The sequence below is a fragment of the Daphnia pulicaria genome, chromosome 8, assembly GCF_021234035.1.
Source record: "Daphnia pulicaria isolate SC F1-1A chromosome 8, SC_F0-13Bv2, whole genome shotgun sequence".
NCBI classification, from domain to species: Eukaryota; Metazoa; Arthropoda; class Branchiopoda; order Diplostraca; family Daphniidae; genus Daphnia; species Daphnia pulicaria.
Genome location: NC_060920.1, coordinates 11,224,955 through 11,249,716, shown reverse-complemented (window position 1 = coordinate 11,249,716; position 24,762 = coordinate 11,224,955). Strand labels below are relative to the sequence as shown.

Genomic DNA, 24,762 nt, shown 5'->3' with positions numbered 1-24,762 from the left:
AGATCTTTGATGAAATTCTCATCAATGCAGCAATAAACAACAAAGTTTGAGACCCAAAAAGGATGAATGCAATAAAAGAGAAAATTGATCCGTAAGTCCCGCCGAAAGTTTAAGAAACTAATGGAGTGTTATAATGTTTTCTAAATATTGTTTTCTGCTTCTTACAGGAAAGGAAATGTCATCCAAATCTTCTATAATGGAAGAGGCTTTTCTCTTGTAGAACACAATAAGGAAGAAAAGATGTATGTTCCTTCAATGATATTTGGCCACTTGCTTACTCCATACAAATACCACGATATACCAAGAGTTGCCGGTGTGGCGGCAGGTCCCTCTCGGTGTTTTTTTTTGTGTGTGTGTCGTGACTGTCGTCTGCTTGCCGATTGAAGCAAAACAAATCGAAAGCAGACGACAGTACGACACTTTAACTATAATATTTACACCCAGGGGAGCTGTAAACGACGCGCGCGCCCCCCTCTGGGGAAAGTGTAAGGTGCGATTTCGCTTGTGTTTAAAGATAGGAATATCGAACAAATTTAAATAATTCATAACTAGGACACTAAGACCGGAAGAAGGGAATTTTTTTACAGTGGTCTTTATCTGTGAAATAACTTTGAACATGCTTTGAATATCAGAATATTGTGATGACGCCATGTATGGCAACTCCGCACCCATCCCCCCAAATCTAGATATGCCCAACAGGGAAGCTTGTGCTCTCTCAGGCCCAGTCCCTGTTGGCCCCTCTTGGATTGATGATTGAAGATGGGGGGATATTTTTTTTGGGGAATGAATTATTTACAAATCAAAATAAGCCTTTTGAATTTGGCAGTTTTTTTGGATAAAATAATAGAAATCAAGAAGAAAACGAATAGACTAATGTCGAAGACTAACACTACACATACCGAGCAGGAACACCAGAAAGGTGGGGAAGAAGAAGGAGTCATGGAATGATGGAAATCCAACGCTCCATCTTCGAGGTTGGGACTGATGAAAAATGACTGAAAATGATGGGCCTCAAAATATCTAGTACATAAGTGTGGCTGATAGGTGTGTGCGTACTACGCAATAGTTTCTCTTCGTAGCTCAGCGATGACACAAACTACAGGAAACAAGTCGTCTTCACGATTTCAAATCAAAACCGTCACGAAAACGCGCAGGATATCCGAATTCAGCGTCTGGACGTTCTCCTTTCAGTTTTTCGTCCATCTTCTTCTTGCCTTTAGCCTTGGATGGCTTTTTGTTGCTGTGCATCTACTCAGCATCCTTCGCTGCCTCATGTCGGTTGTCAGAGCTAACAAGTAGCGGAGCAACGGATTTGTTTTCCATTTTGGCTTGTATCCGATTCGGAATCCCGGCGAGATTTTTTCTTCGTCGAAGACGTTGTAGGCTTTGCTATTGGTGGAGCAATGGCTTTTCTTCGGATAATTGATTTTTCTTTGTTCCCTGATGCTGACCATATGTTGGTGCCTGGTTTCGGTCATCAGAGCTAACAATTAGTGTAACAATGGCTTTTTTGACATCAGTAAAGGGGTCGATTCGCCGACCTTTAGCAGAAGGAGTAGTTTCGGCGATTAAAGCCAAGTTTTCCTGTTCCGCAACTTCAGCCTCATTTAAAATCACCAGAAGTTTTTCGAGATCTCTTCGCCACAAATCTTCCGGTGATTGGTCCGAGAGCTGTTCACATTGACGTATCTCCCTTATCTTCGTCGTCAGATAAGCTTGTTTTTCTTCGTTGGTTTGAAAGCGGATCGGCAACTGATGCAGGTACTGGTAGCAACTAACAATGGCTACATCTTCATCACAATTGGATTTCTTCTCCCAGGTGATAAGAAAACCTGGAGCACAATTTGACGACGTAGTTCCTTCCTTCCAAAAAACATCAAACTTCTAAAAGATAGGGGAAGCGAATTCAGCGTCTGGACGTTCTCCTTTCAGTTTTTCGTCCTTCTTCTTCTTGCCTTTAGCCTTGGATGGCTTTTTGTTGCTGTGCATCTACTCAACATCCTTCGCTGCCTCATGTCGGTTGTCAGAGCTAACAAGTAGCGGAGCAACGGATTTGTTTTCCATTTTGGCTTGTATCCGATTCGGAATCCCGGCGAGATTTCTTCTTCGTCGAAGACGTTGTAGGCTTTGTTATTGGTGGAGCAATGGCTTTTCTTCGGATAATTGATTTTTCTTTGTTCCCTGATGCTGACCATATGTTGGTGCCTGGTTTCGGTCATCAGAGCTAACAATTAGTGTAACAATGGCTTTTTTGACATCAGTAAAGGGGTCGATTCGCCGACCTTTAGCAGAAGGAGTAGTTTCGGCGATTAAAGCCAAGTTTTCCTGTTCCGCAACTTCAGCCTCATTTAAAATCACCAGAAGTTTTTCGAGATCTCTTCGCCACAAATCTTCCGGTGATTGGTCCGAGAGCTGTTCACGTTGACGTATCTCCCTTATCTTCGTCGTCAGATAAGCTTGTTTTTCTTCGTTGGTTTGAAAGCGGATCGGCAACTGATGCAGGTACTGGTAGCAACTAACATTGGCTACATCTACATCACAATTGGATTTCTTCTCCCAGGTGATAAGAGAACCTGGAGCACAATTTGACGACGTAGTTCCTTCCTTCCAAAAAAACATCAAACTTCTAAAAGATAGGGGAAGCGAAAAAAGTTTATGAATAAATTAAATTGAAACTTATTAAATCACGCAAACCTTTTCTGAGTCGACAGATCTTTGAAACAGTTCAAATAATTGGGAAAAAAGAATTAGCGGCGAGCTGCTGGTATTTTTCCAGCGACGAAAAGTTTTTTAGCAAATTTAAAGTAGGCCAAGTTCCTTGCTTCATCTTTTGTTGTTGATGTTACATCTACGCAAATTTTATCTAAAGAAATAAAAATAATTTCGAATTTTTTTTTTTAATTTTTAAAATTCCTTTTACCTCTCCCATAGCAGGGATACTGCAGGCTGCAGTTGTACCTGCCAGGTTCTCCAGTTTCAGAGGAAAACAAATTTCTGGGGCCAAGATGGCGTTTCACTGCACAACGTGCATTATGCACGCTGTAGTGGCCATATCCAGGCTGTGGACGTATGCCTGTAAATTTAGGCCTGTGTTGATCCTACGTCCATTTAGGGTCACCACGCCTTAATCAATGAGGTGATTCATAAATATTGTGGCCGCCTCTCTTTTATTATCATCAACGTAGTTATCTCTAGTTGGATAGCGGGCCACAAATGGATCACCTTAAAAAAATGAGATGTAATTAATAAATAACAAGATTAATGTAAAATATAACAGTTGCTAACCTGGAACTTTAGCTGTAGTTAAAAAACCATTTTCGGTTTCAAAACTCCGAATTATGGCCGCTGTCCTTACATGTCTCGTCAGGAAGTTGAACATGTCATTTATGACCATCAAATGACATGCTAACCTACCACCGACAGGCGGAGCAGCAGCGGCGGGTGGAAGAGGCAGGCCCCCTCCAATAGGCGGAGCAGCAGCGGCGGCTGGAAGAGGTTGGCCCCGGCCAACGGGCGGAGCAGCAGCGGCCGGTGGTAGAGGCTTGCACCTGCCAAACGGACGGAGCAGCAGCGGCGGGTGGTAGAGGTTGGCCCCGGCCAACGGGCGGAGCAGCAGCGGCCGGTGGTAGAGGCTGGCCCCGGCCAACGGGCGGAGCAGCAGCGGCCGGTGGTAGAGGCTGCTCCCGGCCAACGGGCGGACATTACAGTATTAATTTCCAATTCAGTAACTCGTGAAAAAGTGTCGTGTTTCTTTTTTGAGCTTTCTTCTTCAATGCCATTGAGTTTCTTTAAATGAAGATGTTTTTGGAATGCTGTCACTTGCGGGGAATTCTGTTCACTGGCAATAATGTTTTGTTTATTTAGCATTAGCTTGTGATATTCCGTTATTTGGAAATCTAAAAGCTGCAATTGTTCATTTGTCATTGAAGGATAAGATTGGTCATTGTTTAATTCTTCAAAAAACTTGTGTGAGAAAAAATTCGTTAGCTCCCCTAATAAAAGAATTTGAATAAGTACAACTTTAAATCGGCTGAATTCTGATTTCACTTACTAGCACCATAGGCTGATGAATTTGCTGCAAGGAAAGAGGCAGACTGTAAGTTGTTTGAATTATCAAGGTTTTCCAATTGCCCACCTAAAGAAAAGCTTTGAATAAGTGAAACTTTAAATCGGCTAAATTCTGATTTCACTTACTAGCACCATAGGCTGATGAATTTGCTGTAGGAAAAGAGGCAGACTTTAAGTTGTTTGAATTATCAAGGTTTTCCAATTGCCCCCCCCCCCATAAGTCTGCCGATGATTTTTTCGAGTAGATTTCATGTTCCTCTATCCTGAGATCTCAAACCGTCTTTCTTTTTCTTTGTGGATAAGAGAGGGAGGGGTTTTCAGTAGCGCTAACAAGTATTCAACATCGATGATATGCTGTCCTCCCCTTGGACATCTTCTCCTGAGCCTTATTGCAAAAAGTTTACTTACCAAAAGAAGTTCAGCGTGGATGGAGGGTTGTTTTCCCCTGTGTCCAAACTGAATCATTTTAGGATGCAAAAGGACATAAATGCTGCAGACCTGCAGTTCTTCCATATCAGCAACTATAGCCTCATTTAACATCACACAAAAATAATCGAGATCTTATTTGCGCACCCAATTGTAAGATGATTTTTTTAGAGTAGATCCCATTTTATCTTCAAATATCTTTCTTTTCCTCCGTCGGTTAGTAACGAATGGGCATCTGATGCAATTAAAAGTAACTGCTAACTTTGACATTTCCCTGGTAGCAAGCCCCCGTCTTTCAGACGTTTTCTGGTTGGAATTCTTGGCTTGGCTGTCCTTCCATTTGACATCTTCTGAGCCTTAATGCAGTGAATTCACTTACCAAAATACGTCCAGCGTAGATGTAGGTTTGCTTCCCACCTTAACTTTAACTAAGTTTTAAGATTCATAAAAAAATTTACAATGCAGAATGGACAGAAAGGGTTTGAGGATTCATAAAAAAATTTAGAATGCAGAATGGACAGAAAGGGTTTGAGGATCGATTGATGGACGAAAGGGCTTGAATCACACCTGAAATAGGTTTGAAAAATGTTTAACTTAAGCTTTAGCTGAAAACCGATGTGAATTTACTCATTTTGATGTGGATTTACTCTGCCAGAATGCTTTAAATATGAAAGGGAAAACTCATGCAGGGAAAAAGAAGTATGGACAGAAAGGGTTACCTCTCCCTTACGTCCACTTGTTTTATTCATTGGATGGAAAATGACCATTTAAACAAATCCTACAAAAATGTATAATGGATTGTAAAAATAAAAAAATTTATTGCTGTTACACAATAATGATCCGCTGAAAACTGCTTCTTTTAAAATCAGGTGGGTAACATAGAAAAACTGAAACCAAGAAACCCGTTCCCGGCCAATAATAATAAGACTAAAATTAAAAAAACAAAACAAAAAAAACAAAAAAAAACAATTAATCAAATAAAAAAATAAAAAATAAAGGTATATAGATTATTAACGAGCTTATGTCAGGGCAGTTGCTATAACATCGTGCTGGAGGGTAGGTGGGGGGGAGAAGGGAATATAAAATAAAATAATAATAAAAATAGAAAGCTGATGCTGCTGAGTATCGTTTCATGTAGGCTTTGATGGGGGTAACCGTAAACGTAACCAAAACCACCGGGATACGGATATCCTGAGTAAGGATAATAGCCGGGATAGGCATAGGCGTAATCCGGCTGGGTGATCAGCTTGGCCGTTGAAGTTGGAACTTTATCCGTACTGATGGCTAGATATAAGAAAGATTTATTTCACACGATCTATACATCATTAAAAGCTGGTTGCATAAATAACACGTAAGATTCGAATCTTACTGGCAGGGTAGGTGGCGGCCAAAGGAACTGATGGATAGGCGAAGCTGGGATAACCGTACCCGTAGGAGTACAGGTACTGACCGTCAGCATCTTGATCGGGAACAACTTCATCGACCAGCATAGAAGATGCCACTACAGCCCACAAAGTCAAAAGGAAAACGATCTGTCGATAACAATAATTCGTACACATAATTTAATCACTTTTAATTCAATCAAGTCTATAGCTATGGCATAAAAAATTAAAATAATAACTTACTTTCGAGTGCATGGTGATGGTGAGGAAGAAGAAGAGGAAATGTTGTTGATGCCAGTTGCTATAAGTAACTGTAAAGCTTTTCTCAAACTCAACCGACTTTTATACGGCCAAGCCATTGCTGGGCGAGGAATACATGTAGGAGAAGCTGCGTGAGCATGTAGTAACCTTGACACCGCCAATGTCAAAGTCACCTCCCGCCGGCGGAGGAGGATCAAACACAGCAAAAGGCGAAAACAAAGAACGAAACCGCCATCGGTCATCTTCGTGCAAGCCAAAAAATCAACTATACGTAGAAAAAGGGAAAAGATCATCGATGAAATTCTGGTTCATGCTTTTAACAACAAACTTAAAAACCCCAACATGGATACCATTAGGCTTGATATTGATCCGTAGGGGAGACCGGGGCTATGTGGGAGTGTGGGACATGGGGCTACATGGGATATCCCAGTTTTTAGCATGTTCCCCCAATTTGTTTTAAATAATTGTTTTACCCAACATTGGGCGTGGTAAATGTGCAAATAGCCTATGGTAAAAATATTACTGTACTCAAGTCTCCTTTGTCAATAAATTTGCCGAAATTTTCCACAACCCAAGGCGGCCGTCATGTGACATATGTGACCGAAATGGTATCATCACGTATTATTATACATTTTAAAAAGCAGAATAAGAAAAAAAAGAGGGAGAACAAGAACTGCTTACAAGTTGATATTGACATGGTCGACATGGTGAAGCATTACTTGTTTTTGTTTGTCAACTGTACACTAAAAAATCCGACTTTCAAACGTCCTTTCAAGGCTAATATGACTCATGCTGAATCCTTCGATTTTTCTAAGTGTATGCCGAGCGAAACATTTTTCAATGAGGTATGGAAGCACGATTGTTATAACCCTTTTTCGGCCGTAGGGACATGCGTGGCGAGATCCTCTGGATCTTTCTATTGCCTGTCGGGACAAAGCCCTATAGGGAATCCCCTCTTAACCCTTGTTTACGTGGCGTCTAGAAGTTTTATTGGCTCACGTCGATAAAGGGATAAGACATTTCAGTTCATTATCCCATCGCCATCTGCAGCCGACCAGCAACGGGCTAATAACAACCTAACGGCGTGCCTCGCCGACCAGGGAAAGTGGCTTGCTGTCGTCTAAAAATGAACGAGGACAAGATTTCATTTTTATTCCCTATGCCTTTGATGCACGCGCTCCCTTTCCCTGCGGAGGGAGGGAGGGATGGTGCGCGCGTACTAAAGGCATAGGGCAAAAAACGAAATTAAAAAAATCATAACTCTTGAACGGATTGTGGAACAAATTTCATTCTTTTACCAGATGTTCTTCATACTACCACCTATAACTGTTACAAATTTGGGTTCGATCCGAAAGACTAGATTTGATCAGCTGACTATTTAAAAAATATCTTTGATCTGAGATTGCTCCATGAAGACAAAAAAAATTTTAAGTTCCAAATACATCATTAGAAAAAGAAAAAAAATTTATTTTTTATCGTTATTTTTTCAAAATTTCAAAATTAACTTAAATGACCTGCGCAGTAATTTAAATGAAAAAACGCGCATAAAATTTGTGAAAAAGCGCAAAACTTTAACATTTAATTGAAGGCTTCCATTTCACGATAAAAAAAAATCCTTTGGTACAATGTTTCTTAATGTTATGAAGAAAACGCGATAAAAAAATGAAGCAAATCGATTTTTTTTTTGCGACGAAAAAATGACCCTGCATGGATTTAACGGCTATCCTATCCTTCCAGATTTTTCTGACACTTTCTAGCTGCAGATGCAGTGAGATTCTTTATTTGACAAATAGATGGCGCCACATCTTGGGTTGGCCCGCAGATCCGGCGGTTCGACCCATCGCCCGCCCCGTTCAAAAAATGCCTCGTTGAGTTGAGTTTTTTTTTCTTTAGCCCGAACAGTGGCCCAGGTTTTCATCGCCCGGGCCACAGCTCTAGACAAATCACAGACAAGCAGTAGGCGGGGCTTCTCGATAACGGCGAGTTGGCCAGATAGTATAGTCAAATAAGCCATTTGACCCCAAACAAATTATTATCCGTTATTTCGTTCCTGAGCACTGTTTATACTATTACAATATAGTTATGTTCAGAATCTCCGTGAAAAATATCGTGTAGAAGTAGAACATGTTTAAAAGTGATTTAAATTTGTTGTATTTTTTTAAACTCGTGTAAACACACTTTTTGGTGTAAATAAAAGATTTAAAAAAATATGAAATTGTATTAAATCTTTCATTCTCTGATTGTACTAATTTTGGTGTAATTATGAATAAATTTAGTGTGCAAAAAAAATCAAACGTAAAACATATTATTCCGCGCGAAAACCAGAATAAAAAATCAGAATCAAACTTGGGTAAGAATAAAAAATCGAAAAATCAGACAAAACTCATTCGAATCGTTGATTCGAATCAAATTTGATTGGAATCAAAATTGATTCGGCAGATCACTAGAGTAGGCTACGCGTATACCCCTGGCACAACCAGCAGAAATTTGAATAATTTCCCATTGGAACAAATTTCGCAATTTTTGCCGCGCCATGCTTACATCGATATTTTATTTATTCGATAATCGATTTTTTGCTAATCGTCGTCTGCAGAGTCTTTTTACGTCAAGTCGCCTTGTCTTGGAGATCCTGTTACCTATAACACGTGTTAAACGTGTTCACTTTTTTGTTTTTGAGAAGATTCCAAGTTTATCGTCTAACAATGGAGTATATGGAGGAGGGATCTGAAGAGTCTTCACTTGCCTGCAAAATGTAATGACAAAATAATGTTGCATCTCTTTTCTTGGATAAATTTCAAGTTTTTTACATTGCAGTCTCTGCTGTCAGTGTGGAACTCCCATTGAACCTAATCCTGCAAATATGTGCGTTGCATGTCTTCGTACCCAAGTCGACATTTCTGAGGGTATTCCGAAGCAGGCTGTTATCTATTTCTGCAAAGGTTGTGAGAGGTAAGATGGTAGACAACATTTTTTTTTTTTTTCAAACTCGTTTCATCGCTATCTTGTTATTCAGATATCTTCAACCTCCTGAACAGTGGATTAAGTGCTCACTAGAGTCTAGAGAGCTCCTAGGACTCTGTTTGGCTAAACTTAAGGGACTCAACAGAGTCAGGCTTATTGATGCTGGGTTTGTTTGGACAGAGCCTCATTCTAAGAGAATCAAGGTTAAACTGACAATTCAGGCTGAAGTTTTGGGAGGAGCCGTTTTGCAACAAGTGTTTATTGTTGATTTTGTTGTAAATGGACAGTTTTGTGAAGATTGTCATAGAGTTGAGGCCAAAGACTTTTGGAAAGCAAATGTAAGTGAATAAGAACATTTGGAAAGTATAAAAATTTGATTTAATTATCATTAAAATTATGTTTTAGGTACAAGTCAGACAGAAAACTGATCACAAAAAGACCTTCTATTATCTGGAACAGTTGATTTTGAAACACAAAGCCCATGAATCTACATTGGGGATTAAGCCAACTCATGAGGGCATTGATTTTTTCTATGCCAATGAAGGCCAAGCCAAGAAGATGTTGGACTTTTTGACATCTGTTGTTCCATGCCGTTATCAAGTATCAAAGACCGTGATATCTCAAGATATCCACAGCAACACATACAACTGCAAATTCACCTACAGTGTTGAAATAGTTCCAGTTTGCAAAGATTGTGTTGTATGTTTGCCAGCCAAACTGGCTCACCAGCTTGGAGGAATAGGACAAATTTGTGTTGTCCAACGAGTATCGTCTACGATCCATCTGATCGATCCATTTTCGGGACAAAGTACGATTTATAATTTCAAAGTTTTAAAAGATTCAATTTACCTATTTATAACATTAATAGTTGCCGAAGTTAATTCAAATACCTACTGGCGGACACCGTTCAATGCCCTTAGCGGAACCAAACAGCTGGCAGAGTATGTTGTCATGGATATTGAGATTATTCGTGACCATGAAAAACGGACATTTGCTGGGCAGGGCGCCATGTCTTTCAAAGTAATTTTTTAATAGATTTTCGTAGATCACTCGCAAGTAATGAAATTATCGTTTGCAGCATGTATTGGCAGATGTTTATGTCTGTCGTCCTAATGAAATGGGAACGAATGAGATTCACACTAGAACTCATCTTGGACATTTGCTTAAACCTGGAGACATTGTTATGGGGTAATTTTTCATGTCTTTACTTACCTTGAAGAAGTTTTTTTATCCAATTACCAATCTCTAGATACGACCTGGCAAATTGTAATGTTAATGATGACAATTTTGACAAAATGAATCGTGAGAACATGCCAGATGTCGTGTTGGTTAAGAAAATGTACGCAGACAAGTCTGTTCGTAATCGTCGGCGTAAGTTTAAGCTTCGCCACTTGGACGCTGATGGAATGGACGTTACAAGCGTTAATCGCGATTATACCGATTTCTTGGAGGACTTGGAAGAAGATCCAGCTTTCCGTCAGAACATTGTATGTTCTTTTTTACCTTTTAAAATTATTGTTGCATTACTAACACTTGCGTATTTTTATTAGAATATCTACAAAGACGAAAGGAAAGTTGGGTTTGCCGTTGAGGTTGGAGAACCAGACGAAGAAATCCCCCAAATTACTTTACAGGAAATGTTGGACGATCTACATATTGGCGACGAAAATCCTTCAAGTGGGGCCTCGGTATTGGCAGCTGAGTAGAATTTTCAGAACCAAGTGGTCACAGCATTGTATGTCTACAGCAAATACATATTGCTCCTGGTGGAATTGTTTATTATGACGAATTTTTATTGCAGTTAAGGTTTAAAAAATAGATCTTGATACGAAGTAAATTTTGTTAGCAAATCCTTGTCGTTTGGACTAGTCTAATTATTTTTTAAACACAGTATCCTGAGCGAAATTATATAATTACGTTTATTTACAAGGTGTCGGTATATTAATGTTCTCATTACACAAAATCAGTCTGACCCGGAAAGCTTTTGAAACGGAGGAAAAGACTTATCCTTAATAGTTCGTTTCAAGAGATTTTCAGATTTCTTCAAATTAGTCTCAGAGGTAGTACTTTGTTGTAATACCAGTAGAGAATCTGCACCCTATATTAAATTTGTGTGTAAAGTTAATTATTAAAACAAATATTTAGAAGGCATATTTACCTTTTTCCAAGCAGTGACCTTGGTTCTGATATTATTTATTTCTTCTCCAAATTCTAAAAGTGGAGCAGAGGATCCACTTTTGGGAAGACAGATTTTGAAATCAGAGTTGAAAATATCATTAAATTGATCAGCAGCAGCTTTCAATCTATTAGCTTGTTCAGTGAAGTTAGGGATGAGCAAATTGTCATTTTGCAGATTTTTCCTCAGTACAATCTGTTTCTTTGTAAATTGGTCTCTGCCTTTCATTTCATGAATTTGCTTAATCTCACTTTGTACATCAGCTGACAACAAAGTGGCCTTCATGCTAAAAGCATCCTAATATTTTAATATAGAGACTTTATGAGTAATAATATAGAGTACAATTTTCTCATTACCAAGAAGTTTTCCATCAAGACAAGGTTGCTCAAAGAACCACCACCAAAGGCAATATTTGTATTAACATGTGATTTTGCAAGAATTTGAAGGGGCTTGATCAAACGATTCCAAAACTTTATTTGATCATTCTTTGGTATGTCACCCTATTGATAAAATTTTATTTATTTCTTACAAGATCAGCAGATCATTTAAAACTATAAATAAAACTTACCTTTATAAAGGGTAGGTCTTTTTTACTGCAAACATTTGCACCACACCAAAATCCAAGAATAGCTTTGGAAGGACAACATGTATTAATTCAGACTAACAAAAAATATATTAATAAAATCACCTTCATCACTCTCTGGCAATTTAATATTGCTGGAAGAACTAGAAGTGGCTGTAGAATCAAGATCTTGCAATTTTAATTGTGCTGAATGTAAAGTAGAAGGCAACGCACTTTCGATTGCCTTCGAAGTTATCCAAAGAATTAAATCCTTTCGTGGTTTCCCTGGTGTAAACAAAAGTTCCTCAATCCACCAATCATCAGTTCGGACGATTAGTGGACAATTAACTGACTGAAGAACATTAATAATTTCTGATACGATCTCTTCAATCGTTGACATTTTCTAAAAAACAACGAGAAATTCTCGTCTACTTTCAAACTGTCAACAATTTGAACAAAATGCAGCATTGCCTGGTTGGCCATTAGCAGTCGTCTGCTTGGCATCTATGGCTCTGGCAATGTTGTTCAATCCAAATATTCATTTGTTTACATTTCAATACTTTGTTCGACGCGCGTTCAAACGCCTAGCTTTAATCAAGTCGGCGTGAAAAACAGAGCAGCGTGTGTAGTATTAAGCTAACTGCGGGAAAGTCCTTTTTATAGTAATGGCAGGTGCCGTGGTTGAAAACTTGAGTAATCGAAAGTTGATTGTGTTGATATCTTTCCTCCTTATATGTCTTCTAGTATGCTTTCTTCTCGGCGGCTTGGTCGGTAAGTCTTAACTTCTGTCAGATGAACCTTTGTGACTCACATTTCTTAAAATAGCACCCCGTTAATAGAGAAGTCTGGTTTTCGGTGGTGGTCTGGCTTTTTTCTGTAAACATTTTTGAATGTGGGAAAGGGCATTTATCAGTATGAAGTACTTAATTACATTCTTTTTATTTCAATTGCAGCTCCAGCACCATCCAATGTTCAGTCTGTTTTGGCCACAAAATGCTATGATAACAGTCAAAACAAAAGCAAATTCTTTTATGTCAGACCTAATGGTGGTTGTGACAAGATTGATGATTTGCATGGGCCTGAAGCAGAGGAGAGACATATAGCTTATAAAAATGTTGTTTTTGCTTTCCAGGTATGTCTTCTCTTTCTTATAACTTCAATGTATTTTAAAAATACAATTTTGAAAGGTTTTAAGTGTCAAATCTGTTAATTTTGTAGTTACCTCTACCACGTGGAGGAATTGAATTGGACTATTCTCGATGGATACAAAATCTTATTGGAATTTTACAAATTGATGTTACCTTTTTTAAAGGTAAAATATTTTTAATATTTTGTTTTGTTCCCTTTCTTTAGCAATTGTATTGATTTTATAGAATGGGAGTTAATGGAACCCAGAGTTCCTGTTACAATTGAAGCCAGGCTTGGTTATCGGAACAAGGGAGATCCTGATGATGAGTGGAAGGAGTATGCTACATCAACTGAAAGCAGGACTATGGATTGTTCACCTCCTGAAGTTATAATTTATTTCTTTTTCTGAAGGATGAAATGTTGAATTAAGTTTTTGAAATTTTCGTTATTTTTAGAGAGATGGTTACCTTTATAGTTGCTCTCTTCTACCGCTGTTTGAACTTGGTGCATTACATCATGACTACTACCTTCTGAATCTGCGATTCCCGGTGATATATGAAAACAACCGAGGCCTCGGTCCTGTATCCGATCTCTGGCTTGTCGCCATTAATCAGAATGGTGGTTTTACCAAAGTTTGGTTGTCTTTGAAGACAATTTTCTTTCCCATGGTAGTAGGAGTCATGATCTGGTTCTGGCGTCGTGTTCAGTTATTAGCTAGGCAACCCACGTTATTGGAATCAATGCTCTTGGCTCTCGGCGTCGCTTTATCTACTTTAAATCGTAATTTTATCAGAAGTTTTATAAAAAGATGTTTTTTTCTGACTCCTCTGTTATTCTTTTACAGTTCCCCTTGAGTACTTAACCCTGAGCTTTGAAATGCCTTTCATGCTTCTTTTGGGAGATATGAAACAGGGTATTTTTTATTCGATGTTATTATCTTTCTGGCTTGTTTTCGCCGGAGAACATCTCATGGTAATGTGTTCATTCTTTATTCATTCGTTTTACTAGCATATAACTCAACTAATGATCTATTTGATTTGTAACATCCACACAAAATCCAACACTTTAGAATCAGGTATATTTGCTTTATGACATTTGTTTTTAAATTTATGTTAATATGTTAAACATTTAGGATGATACTGAAAGAAAAGGACTAAGAGGTTATTGGAAACAGCTTAGCTGTGTTGGAGTTGGTTGTTTGTCCATGTTCATCTTTGACATGTGCGAAAGAGGCATCCAACTTAGGAATCCGTTCTATTCTATTTGGGCGAATGAAATTGGGACACAAATCGCGGTAAATTATTAATTGGTTACAGCTTTGCTTGACATTTTGTTTCTTCATTCGTCAATTTTGTTTGTTTTATAGCTGAGCTTTGTTATTATTGCTGGAATCGCTGCTGGAGTTTACTTTCTTTTCTTGTCATATATTATTTATCGTGTGTTCCGCAATATCAGTGCTAAGCGTCAGGCGTTGCCTGCAATGGCGTCCGCTCGCAGACATTTCTATGAAGGAGTCATTTACAGATTCAAGTTTCTTATGCTGGCCACTCTACTTTGTGCTGCTATGACCGTCATTGGATTCATTCTTGGTCAAGTAAGTTATTTTAAGTGCATCGTATGAGCAGAGCTCTTTAACACTATTACTGTCTCAGGTATCGGAAGGCAAATGGAAATGGTATGATGAGGACATCAATTTGGAATATACGTCTGCTCTCTTCACTGGAGTGTACGGAATGTGGAACGTTTACATATTGGCACTGCTTTGCTTGTATTCTCCATCTCACAAGCGCTGGCCTAGCGAGAGTGGTCTGTTAAATTTGGAAAAATAATTATTTCTTTACGTGAAAGAATGTATGTTTCTATTAGCGTAATAGTGCGTTCCCTATATTTGCAGAGATTGTCATGCAGGTATGAATTCCTTTTGATTTTCTCTTTTTTATCGCCTTACATATTAATTGGTATTTAGGAACTAAGCGGAGAGGATTTAGACGAGAGGAAGCGTGAACTGCGTGATCAATTATTGGATCCTCTTCTCGAACACTTGCATGACGTTCATTCTTTCGTTAGAAGTAAAATGCTTCAGCTATGGCACAAGCTGAGCCTTAAGCACGCCATCCCATTAAACTTGCAACACAAAGTTTTAACCATGACCACCGGTCGTTTAAATGATAAGACTGGCACCGTTCGTAAGAATGCCGTTCAATTATTGATTTCTTCAAATTAGTCTCAGAGGTAGTACTTAGCTGTAATACCAGTAGAGAATCTGCACCTTATATTAAATTTGTGTGTAAAGTTAATTATTAAAACAAATATTTAGAAAGCATATTTACCTTTTTCCAAGCAGTGACCTTGGTTCTGATATTATTTATATCTTCTCCAAATTCTAAAAGTGGAGCATAGGATCCACTTTTGGGAAGACAGATTTTGAAATCAGAGTTGAAAATATCATTAAATTGATCAGCAGCAGCTTTCAATCTATTAGCTTGTTCAGTGAAGTTAGGGATGAGCAAATTGTCATTTTGCAGATTTCTCCTCAGTACAATCTGTTTCTTAGTAAATTGGTCTCTACCTTTCGTTTCATGAATTTGCTTAATCTCACTTTGTACATCAGCTGACAACAAAGTGGCCTTCATGCTAAAAGCATCCTAATATTTTAATATAGAGACTTTAAGAGTAATAATATAGAGTACAATTTTCTCATTACCAAGAAGTTTTCCATCAAGACAAGGTTGCTCAAAGAACCACCACCAAAGGCAATATTTGTATTAACATGTGATTTTGCAAGAATTTGAAGGGGCTTGATCAAACGATTCCAAAACTTTATTTGATCATTCTTTGGTATGTCACCCTATTGATAAAATTTTATTTATTTCTTACAAGATCAGCAGATCATTTAAAACTATAAATAAAACTTACCTTTATAAAGGGTAGGTCTTTTTTACTGCAAACATTTGCACCACACCAAAATCCAAGAATAGCTTTGGAAGGACAACATGTATTAATTCAGACTAACAAAAAATATATTAATAAAATCACCTTCATCACTCTCTGGCAATTTAATATTGCTGGAAGAACTAGAAGTGGCTGTGGAATCAAGATCTTGCAATTTTAATTGTGCTGAATGTAAAGCAGGAGGCAACGCACTTTCGATTGCCTTCAAAGTTATCCAAAGAATTAAATCCTTTCGTGGTTTCCCTGGTGTAAACAAAAGTTCCTCAATCCACCAATCATCAGTTCGGACGATTAGTGGACAATTAACTGACTGAAGAACATTAATAATTTCCGATATGATCTCTTCAATCGTTGACATTTTCTAAAAAACAACGAGAAATTCTCGTCTACTTTCAAACTGTCAACAATTTGAACAAAATGCAGCATTGCCTGGTTGGCCATTAGCAGTCGTCTGCTTGGCATCTATGGCTCTGGCAATGTTGTTCAATCCAAATATTCATTTACATTTCATTACTTTGTTCGACGCGCGTTCAAACGCCTAGCTTTAATCAAGTCGGCGTGAAAAACAGAGCAGCGTGTGTAGTATTAAGCTAACTGCGGGAAAGTCCTTTTTATAGTAATGGCAGGTGCCGTGGTTGAAAACTTGAGTAATCGAAAGTTGATTGTGTTGATATCTTTCCTCCTTATATGTCTTCTAGTATGCTTTCTTCTCGGCGGCTTGGTCGGTAAGTCTTAACTTCTGTCAGATGAACCTTTGTGACTCACATTTCTTAAAATAGCACCCCGTTAATAGAGAAGTCTGGTTTTCGGTGGTGGTCTGGCTTTTTTCTGTAAACATTTTTGAATGTGGGAAAGGGCATTTATCAGTATGAAGTACTTAATTACATTCTTTTTATTTCAATTGCAGCTCCAGCACCATCCAATGTTCAGTCTGTTTTGGCCACAAAATGCTATGATAACAGTCAAAACAAAAGCAAATTCTTTTATGTCAGACCTAATGGTGGTTGTGACAAGATTGATGATTTGCATGGGCCTGAAGCAGAGGAGAGACATATAACTGATAAAAATGTTGTTTTTGCTTTCCAGGTATGTCTTCTCTTTCTTAAAACTTCAGAGTATTTTCAAAATACTACTTTGAAAGGTTTTAAGTGTCAAATCTGTTAATTTTGTAGTTACCTGTACCACGTGGAGGAATTGAATTGGACTACTCTCGATGGATGCAAAATCTTATTGGAATTTTACAAATTGATGTTACCTTTTTTAAAGGTAAAATCTTTTTAATATTTTGTTTTGTTCCCTTTCTTTAGCAACTGTATTGATTTTATAGAATGGGAGTTAATGGAACCCAGAGTTCCTGTTACAATTGAAGCCAGGCTTGGTTATCGGAACAAGGGAGATCCTGATGATGAGTGGAAGGAGTATGCTACATCAACTGAAAGCAGGACTATGGATTGTTCACCTCCTAAAGTTATAATTTATTTCTTTTTCTGAAGGATGAAATGTCGAATTAAGTTTTTGAAATTTTCGTTTTTTTTTTAGAGAGATGGTTACCTTTATAATTGCTCTCTTCTACCACTGTTTGAACTTGGTGCATTACATCATGACTACTACCTTCTGAATCTGCGATTCCCGGTGATATATGAAAACAACCGAGGCCTCGGTCCTGTATCCGATCTCTGGCTTGTCGTCATTAATCAGAATGGTGGTTTTACCAAAGTTTGGTTGTCTTTGAAGACAATTTTCTTTCCCATGGTAGTAGGAGTCATGATCTGGTTCTGGCGTCGTGTTCAGTTATTAGCTAGGCAACCCACGTTATTGGAATCAATGCTCTTGGCTCTCGGCGTCGCTTTATCTACTTTAAATCGTAATTTTATCAGAAGTTTTATAAAAAGATGTTTTTTCTGACTCCTCTGTTATTCTTTTACAGTTCCCCTTGAGTACTTAACCCTGAGCTTTGAAATGCCTTTCATGCTTCTTTTGGGAGATATGAAACAGGGTATTTTTTATTCGATGTTATTATCTTTCTGGCTTGTTTTCGCCGGAGAACATCTCATGGTAATGTGTTCATTCTTTATTCATTCGTTTTACTAGCATATAACTCAACTAATGATCTATTTGATTTGTAACATCCACACAAAATCCAACGCTTTAGAATCAGGTATATTTGCTTTATGACATTTGTTTTTAAATTTATGTTAATATGTTAAACATTTAGGATGATACAGAAAGAAAAGGACTAAGAGGTTATTGGAAACAGCTTAGCTGTGTTGGAGTTGGTTGTTTGTCCATGTTCATCTTTGACATGTGCGAAAGAGGCATCCAACTTAGGAATCCGTTCTATTCTATTTGGGCGAATGAAATTGGGACACAAATCGCGGTAAATTATTAATTGGTTACAGCTTTGCTTGACATTTTGTTTCTTCATTCGTCAATTTTGTTTGTTTTATAGCTGAGCTTTGTTATTATTGCTGGAATCGCTGCTGGAGTTTACTTTCTTTTCTTGTCATATATTATTTATCGTGTGTTCCGCAATATCAGTGCTAAGCGTCAGGCGTTGCCTGCAATGGCGTCCGCTCGCAGACATTTCTATGAAGGAGTCATTTACAGATTCAAGTTTCTTATGCTGGCCACTCTACTTTGTGCTGCTATGACCGTCATTGGATTCATTCTTGGTCAAGTAAGTTATTTTAAGTGCATCGTATGAGCAGAGCTCTTTAACACTATTACTGTCTCAGGTATCGGAAGGCAAATGGAAATGGGATGAGGACATCAATTTGGAATATACGTCTGCTTTCTTCACTGGAGTGTACGGAATGTGGAACGTTTACATATTGGCGCTGCTTTGCTTGTATTCTCCATCTCACAAGCGCTGGCCTAGCGAGAGTGGTCTGTTAAATTTGAAAAATAATTATTTCTTTACGTGAATGAATGTATGTTTCTAATTTTTAGCTGGACAAGATGAAACCAACGAAGAAATTGAATTTACCCCTCTTCCAACGGAACCAAGTGAACTTTCTTCCCTTACGGCCATGATCAAGAAAACCGCCACCGATTAGTCGAACAACCCGGGATGCTTTTTAAAAGCATTTCTCCGTATACTGTTGCTGTACACACGTTAGCGCGGTTCTTAATGTTTTGTTGTCTAATTAAAGGGCCTGCAATTTTTTTGAGCCCCTTAAAGTCTCCAATTTTGCTAAGTGTTATCAATTTCTCAGTTTTATGAAACACTTTGTAGCCATTTCTTTCTCTTTTAACGTGGTGCATTCCTAATATTATTTATATGCTAGCATGCGTCTTCTTCCCCATAACTAAGTTCCGTGTCCCCTGAACTCTGAAGCCACTGATCAATATAATAATACTCTTCTCAATTTTATAATGTCGACATTTTTTCGAACGATTCCGTTGTGATGGTTGTGGACTGCTCCGAACTGGCAAGTGGTAAGTGGGCGACTAAAAAACCGTCGCGCCCGTCGCCGACGGCCATCAAGTGTGATTCAGTATTCGGTTGACTGGCAACGTCGCATAGCAACAAGCTTACAATTGTTTGAAGTTTTGAAATTTAGTCGAGTTTGTTGTGAATTAGTAACGGACATAAAAATGGACGGTCTCGAATTTGTAATATCCGAGAATAAAGAAGACTTATTGCATTCTTCGTCTCCAAATCAGTATGTAGTTGAACAAACGTATTCAAAACATGAACTTCCGGGGAAATTACGAGGTACTATATTGTAAAAAACGTAGAATGTTAGTAGCTTAACTTTTTTTGTTTTTGTAGATGCATACGTTTCATTTTCCAGACAAGGCACAGTTTATATCCTCACTCATTTTGATACATTGTTCAGTGCTCTGGTTAAATTTGATGAATTGGCTCTAAGTCAACAAAATGATGCGTGGAAAGTAGTATCTCAATCAATCCCACAGTTGATTTCAGATGTAAATAAACACTTAAATAGTGACGACAACAATCCAGAGACTTGCAAGGAGCTTGTGACAATAACAAAAATGATTGTTTACTTGCTTTGTCTCTTCCTTCAAAACTACGAAACAAGAAGTTTGGTTGTTCCTGGCTCTGATGCTAAATCTGGGCGCAAGAAGAAAAAACCAGTTGATGATGGGTTTGACCTAGAAGCTGAAAGGAATTTTGCCATTACTAGTCTTGATCATCTTATTCAGCTGCCCATCCATAAGTTGTGGTCTCCACCAGTGGTTGAGCAGGAATTTGTTAATCTTGTTTCAAATGCCTGCTATAAGATTTTGGAGAACCCTTCTATCAGCCATGTCAGATTGAAAGGAACTGTTGAAAGTGTTTTCAGGGTAATTTTTTAATTCATTTTATAACAGAAAAGTTTGTTTACATAGCTTCTCTACATGTTTTTCTCAGGTCATTGGAGCTTTAGTGAAACGCTATAATCATGGACTTGGTTTTCAACTGAAAATCATCCAGTTGCTACAGCATTTTGAACATGTGGCTCCAGCTTGTGTCCATGGCCTAGTAACAATGATCGAACTTTTCGGTTGTAGCCAAATGGTTGTCGAATTAGTCCGAGAAATCGGTAAAGTTGATCCCCACGATCTTGCCCGTGACACATCCAGCTCACGCAACTACGCTGCTTTTCTGTCTGAGTTGGCTGAAAGGGTTCCATCGGCTTTTATTCCGTGCATCAGTCTGTTGAGCGTTCATCTGGAGGAAGAATCTTTCACGATGCGTAATAGTGCGCTCTCTATATTTGCAGAGATTGTCATGCAGGTATGAATTCCTTTTTATTTTCTCTTTTTTATCGCCTTACATATTAATTGGTATTTAGGAACTAAGCGGAGAGGATTTAGACGAGAGGAAGCGTGAACTGCGTGATCAATTATTGGATCCTCTTCTCGAACACTTGCATGACGTTCATTCTTTCGTTAGAAGTAAAACGCTTCAGCTATGGCACAAGCTGAGCCTTAAGCACGCCATCCCATTAAACTTGCAACACAAAGTTTTAACCATGACCACCGGTCGTTTAAATGATAAGACTGGCACCGTTCGTAAGAATGCCGTTCAATTATTGATCGTTTTAATGCAAGGCAATCCCTACGGTGAACGCCTTCCACTAGAGGAACTTGGAGCAAAGAAGGAATCGGAGGAAGCAAAACTGAAAGAAATGCTTGAAGCCTCAGGCAATCAGCCCCAAAGGATTCAAGTAGATCCAAGCAAGTGCGGACCAACGAAAACAGAACTGTGGAATGCAATGGAGCCGGAAATCCTTGTGGCTATCCATGAGGTTTTCGATGAAGAGGATATAGACATGTCAATGTCAGAGCTAACGAACGAAGAAGTTATACAACAACTGAATGCGTGCAACTACAAAAGAGTCGCAAGAATGTTCATAACAGAAGACGACGAAGAGCAAGAAGATCCCGTTGAAATATTAGACAAAATAAAGAGTATATTCGTTGGAGATGAAGATAATGATGGTGAAAGAGAAGAAATGGAGCGCCTAGTTCAAGAAGCCGTTGAACAAGAAATCCAGCAGCCTCCCCAAGAAGAAGAGAGCAAAGAAATTGGACAGCAGCGTATGCTTGTAATGTTTCTAAAGGATTCGCATGCTTTCGCCAGTTCAGTTTATGCAGCCATACCGATGGTATGCCAACTACTTTGTTCTAAACAAACGAGTGACATCTTGGAAGCAATTGATTTTTTCGTCACGGCATTCGAATTTGACGTGCTAGACGCTATGCAGGGCGTAAGACGCATGTTGAGTCTCATCTGGTCTTCTGAAGAGGACGTCAAAAAAGCTGTCGTCAACGCCTACAAACGCCTTTACATGAACATGGAGGCAACAGGTTCCAAGAGGCGTGCCCTTCAGGTAGTTTCCAATCTTAGTGCTCTGATATCATTGTCTACTCAAGGAGAACTGGCTTCATTGGAAGAACTGATTGCAATGTGCGTGAAGTCAGGAGATTTGCCCAAAATCTGCATTCAGGTATTAAATGCTTCGAAAGAATTTATTAAAGCTTTTTTGTTTTTACTTGAACGGCTTATTAAATTCTCTTAACTTTTAGGTGATGTGGGAGAAATTCTCCATGGCCCTCCCTGACACGACTGAAGAGGAGTCACGTTCTGCTTTAATGCTACTGACCATGGTGGCTTCTGCTGAAGTCCAAGTGGTGACTAGTAATGTCAATGTACTAGTGTCGGTCGGATTAGGAGAGCGAGGCTCTAAAGACTTTCGTCTTGCGCATTTGACCTGTGCGGCCTTGTTAAAAATGGCACCGACCAAAGCTGCAACTGATTGCAAAGAACAGCCGATGCGCTTTCCACCGACCAACGAAATTTTCGAGTGCTCAAAAAAACTGCTTGTTGAAGGCCTTACTCGTTTGGAGGACGTTCATTACTCACAGTTTGCTACTACGTCCGTTTCGCTTATTTACACACTTGCTGAGCATCCTGACATGATCATGGGAGATGTCCTTAAGGAGATGTGTGCTATCGTGTATAAGTCTAGCCGAGATCAGAGTGGTAATTTGATGGAGAACGCGGAATTAGAAGTGCCTACAACTGTGTTGACACGCATCTTTGTGGTTGCCGGCCAAGTGGCTCTGAGACAACTAATCCATTTGGACGTTCATGTCTACAGTGAACTACGACGCAGAGCAAGAGTACGCGAGGAAAAACAAGAAGAGACAAGCAAACAAAAGCGCAATCTACTTCAGTCTGCTTCTCGCAGAAGAGTTTCCACTCGTCCTCAGCAAGAACAATGCGAATCAGGAGAAGACGATGAACTTGTTGGCGCCGTAGCTGATGATGATGAAGCTGAATATGTCCGCAAGGTAATTTCATTATCAAGTCTAAAAAAATTTCAATTACGGTAATTTTCTTTTTTCATTTCAATAGATTTGTGAATCGGAGATTGTAACTGGTGGCCACAGTTTGCTTTCATCGATGGCCCCTTTGGTGATTCTCGTAAATTCGAACCCAGCGAAATATCCTGATCCATCCCTTCGTGCAGCAGCCAGTCTTTGTCTTGCCGAGTTCATGCTCGTCTCTCCGCAGTTTTGTTCACAACACTTGCGCCTTCTGTTCACTGTATTAGAAAAGAGCCCGGAAGAAGTAATCCGCTCCAATTTGGTCATCGCCATGGGAGATCTCAACTTTCGTTTTCCCAATTTAATCGAGCCTTGGACACCGAATCTCTACAGCCGATTACGTGACGATTCCCCTATCGTCAAGAGAACTACTCTCAACGTTCTATCCCATTTGATTCTAAACGACATGGTTAAGGTCAAGGGCCAGATCTCGGACATTGCGCTATGCGTTATCGATCCTGATACGAGAATTTCATCAATGTCCCGCATGTTCTTCAGCGAGTTTGCCCGCAAAGGAAATGCCCTTTACAATGTTATGCCCGATATCATTTCACGACTTTGCGATCCTGAGGCTGCTGTTGCCGAAGAAAATTTCCGAGTCGTGCTCAAGGGAATTATTGTATTGATTCAGAAAGATAAGCAAAACGAGTCATTGGTTGAGAAAATCATCTTACGGTTGGGCGCGTCGCGAACTGAACGTCAATCGAGAGATCTGATGTACTGTCTCTCGTTGTTGACTTTCAACGAACGCTCGCTTCGTCGTATTCTCGAGCACTGGAACTGTATTTCCGACAAAATCCACGAAGAAGGAGTTGTTGAAACACTTAATGCTATTTTAGCGACTACCAAGAAAGCATTTGCAAAACAGGTACGTTGATGATTAGAAATGCAATCGAATTTTTGTACTTATAATTTATTCTATTGCAATTAGGAAATTCGTGGGTTAATCGATGAAATTGAGGCTAAAATTAAAGAGACTGTCGATGCTGACCAAGATGAGCAGCAAGTTGTACGCAAAGCCCAGGCCTCACAAGTTACGAAAGCTCAAGCGCCCAAGAACAAACGTAACTAATTCTATAGATTTTGTCCCCTCATTTTGTATTTATTATTCATGGCGTATTTTACAGCGAAACGAAAGCAGCGAGCAAAAGATTCAGAAGAAGAAGAAGTTTCAATGGATGATGATGAACCGGAAATGCCCGGTCATCCGGCTCATTTGGGGACGCCACATAGCTCTAATAAAAAAACACCATTGCGACATGGGCGCAATATCCGCAAGAAAATTGCAATTCCACAAGTTTCTTCTGATGATGAATCGAGTGTCGAAGAAGATGAAGACGACGACGACGACAGCGAAAAGGAAGACAGGAAAGCTCAGTTGGCGGCAAAATTAAAAAAGAATATGGGATCAACTCGATCAATTCGAGCTACTCGACGTCAAACTGAGGCGGATTCCGGAAGTGACCAGGATGTTTTCATTAAGCCAGCTTCTCGTGGTAATTAATCATTCCTTTTTACACATAGTCATACAAATAAAATAAAAGTGCGATTAATAATGTTAATTTCGTAATAGGAAAATCGAATCCAGGAAAGAATAAACTGTCAGAGAAAAAGAAATCTACAACTACAAGGTCGAGGAGATAATAACTCGTAAAATTGAATACTTTTTAGTTTTCATCGAATTGATTTCTTTGTGCGGTCTTTTAAATCTTCTAAAGGCTGTCTTAATTCAGCATATAATTTTAATTCGTATTATCTTTTCCTTAAATTCAAAGTATTTGTTTATAATTATTTCGTAATTTCTGATATCGTTAAATTTAATATCCAACATCTGCACAGTTGGTCAGATAAGGCTTCCTCTGCTATTGTTGTGATCGGGATTCTTACGAGCGGCAGAAAATAAACACCACGAAATATTTTAGTGATTCAAAATAGTTGTCCTCTAATCGAATATACTAAACGTTCACCTAAGGCAGTAACAGTGAAATATTTCCTTGTGC

The 24,762-nt window shown here is 38.9% G+C and overlaps 5 protein-coding genes across 8 annotated transcripts; 3 read left to right on the top strand and 2 right to left on the bottom strand.

The window, feature by feature from the left end:
- Positions 1-5,299: 5,299 nt before the first annotated feature.
- Positions 5,300-6,202, bottom strand: LOC124311492. Its single transcript, XM_046776015.1, has 3 exons — positions 6,120-6,202; positions 5,864-6,026; positions 5,300-5,778 (listed from the first exon to the last, which is right to left on the bottom strand). The coding sequence occupies exons 1-3, from the start codon at positions 6,129-6,131 to the stop codon at positions 5,531-5,533; spliced, it is 423 nt and encodes a 140-aa protein (XP_046631971.1). The 5' UTR covers positions 6,132-6,202; the 3' UTR covers positions 5,300-5,530.
- Positions 6,203-8,738: 2,536 nt separating this feature from the next.
- LOC124311132 (60S ribosomal export protein NMD3-like) lies at positions 8,739-10,870 on the top strand. Its single transcript, XM_046775454.1, has 8 exons — positions 8,739-8,889; positions 8,952-9,086; positions 9,151-9,436; positions 9,504-9,906; positions 9,967-10,118; positions 10,177-10,286; positions 10,348-10,585; positions 10,649-10,870. Exons 1-8 carry the CDS (start codon positions 8,840-8,842, stop codon positions 10,802-10,804), a joined length of 1,530 nt encoding a protein of 509 aa, XP_046631410.1. The 5' UTR covers positions 8,739-8,839; the 3' UTR covers positions 10,805-10,870.
- Positions 10,871-11,004: 134 nt separating this feature from the next.
- On the bottom strand, positions 11,005-12,326 carry LOC124311310. Its single transcript, XM_046775749.1, has 5 exons — positions 11,963-12,326; positions 11,843-11,904; positions 11,631-11,774; positions 11,257-11,571; positions 11,005-11,196 (listed from the first exon to the last, which is right to left on the bottom strand). Exons 1-5 carry the CDS (start codon positions 12,234-12,236, stop codon positions 11,062-11,064), a joined length of 930 nt encoding a protein of 309 aa, XP_046631705.1. The 5' UTR covers positions 12,237-12,326; the 3' UTR covers positions 11,005-11,061.
- Positions 12,327-12,393: 67 nt separating this feature from the next.
- LOC124310843 (condensin complex subunit 1-like) lies at positions 12,394-24,696 on the top strand. 2 transcript variants are annotated; one of them, XM_046774910.1, is made up of 18 exons: positions 12,394-12,607; positions 12,790-12,968; positions 13,055-13,148; positions 13,210-13,349; positions 13,420-13,744; positions 13,809-13,936; positions 14,034-14,039; positions 14,097-14,258; positions 14,331-14,558; positions 14,617-14,770; positions 14,859-14,872; positions 14,931-15,115; positions 20,907-21,879; positions 21,959-22,726; positions 22,791-23,630; positions 23,694-23,826; positions 23,890-24,258; positions 24,336-24,696. In XM_046774910.1, the coding sequence occupies exons 1-18, from the start codon at positions 12,502-12,504 to the stop codon at positions 24,404-24,406; spliced, it is 4,875 nt and encodes a 1,624-aa protein (XP_046630866.1). In that variant the 5' UTR covers positions 12,394-12,501; the 3' UTR covers positions 24,407-24,696. The 2 variants fall into 2 exon arrangements, with proteins under 2 accessions (XP_046630866.1, XP_046630867.1); XM_046774911.1 differs by lacking the exons at positions 12,394-12,607; positions 12,790-12,968; positions 13,055-13,148; ... (7 more) ...; positions 14,859-14,872; positions 14,931-15,115 and adding exons at positions 19,353-19,634; positions 19,692-20,230; positions 20,298-20,663 and having other exon boundaries at positions 20,722-21,879.
- On the top strand, positions 16,420-20,643 carry LOC124311101 (protein wntless-like). Of its 3 annotated transcripts, none has more exons than XM_046775407.1 (11): positions 16,420-16,641; positions 16,824-17,002; positions 17,089-17,182; positions 17,244-17,383; positions 17,456-17,780; positions 17,844-17,971; positions 18,069-18,074; positions 18,132-18,293; positions 18,366-18,593; positions 18,652-18,802; positions 20,622-20,643. In XM_046775407.1, the coding sequence occupies exons 1-11, from the start codon at positions 16,536-16,538 to the stop codon at positions 20,624-20,626; spliced, it is 1,524 nt and encodes a 507-aa protein (XP_046631363.1). In that variant the 5' UTR covers positions 16,420-16,535; the 3' UTR covers positions 20,627-20,643. The 3 variants fall into 3 exon arrangements, with proteins under 3 accessions (XP_046631363.1, XP_046631361.1, XP_046631362.1); XM_046775405.1 differs by lacking the exon at positions 20,622-20,643 and adding an exon at positions 18,866-19,284 and having other exon boundaries at positions 16,421-16,641; XM_046775406.1 differs by lacking the exons at positions 18,069-18,074; positions 20,622-20,643 and adding an exon at positions 18,866-19,284 and having other exon boundaries at positions 16,421-16,641.
- Positions 24,697-24,762: the final 66 nt, after the last annotated feature.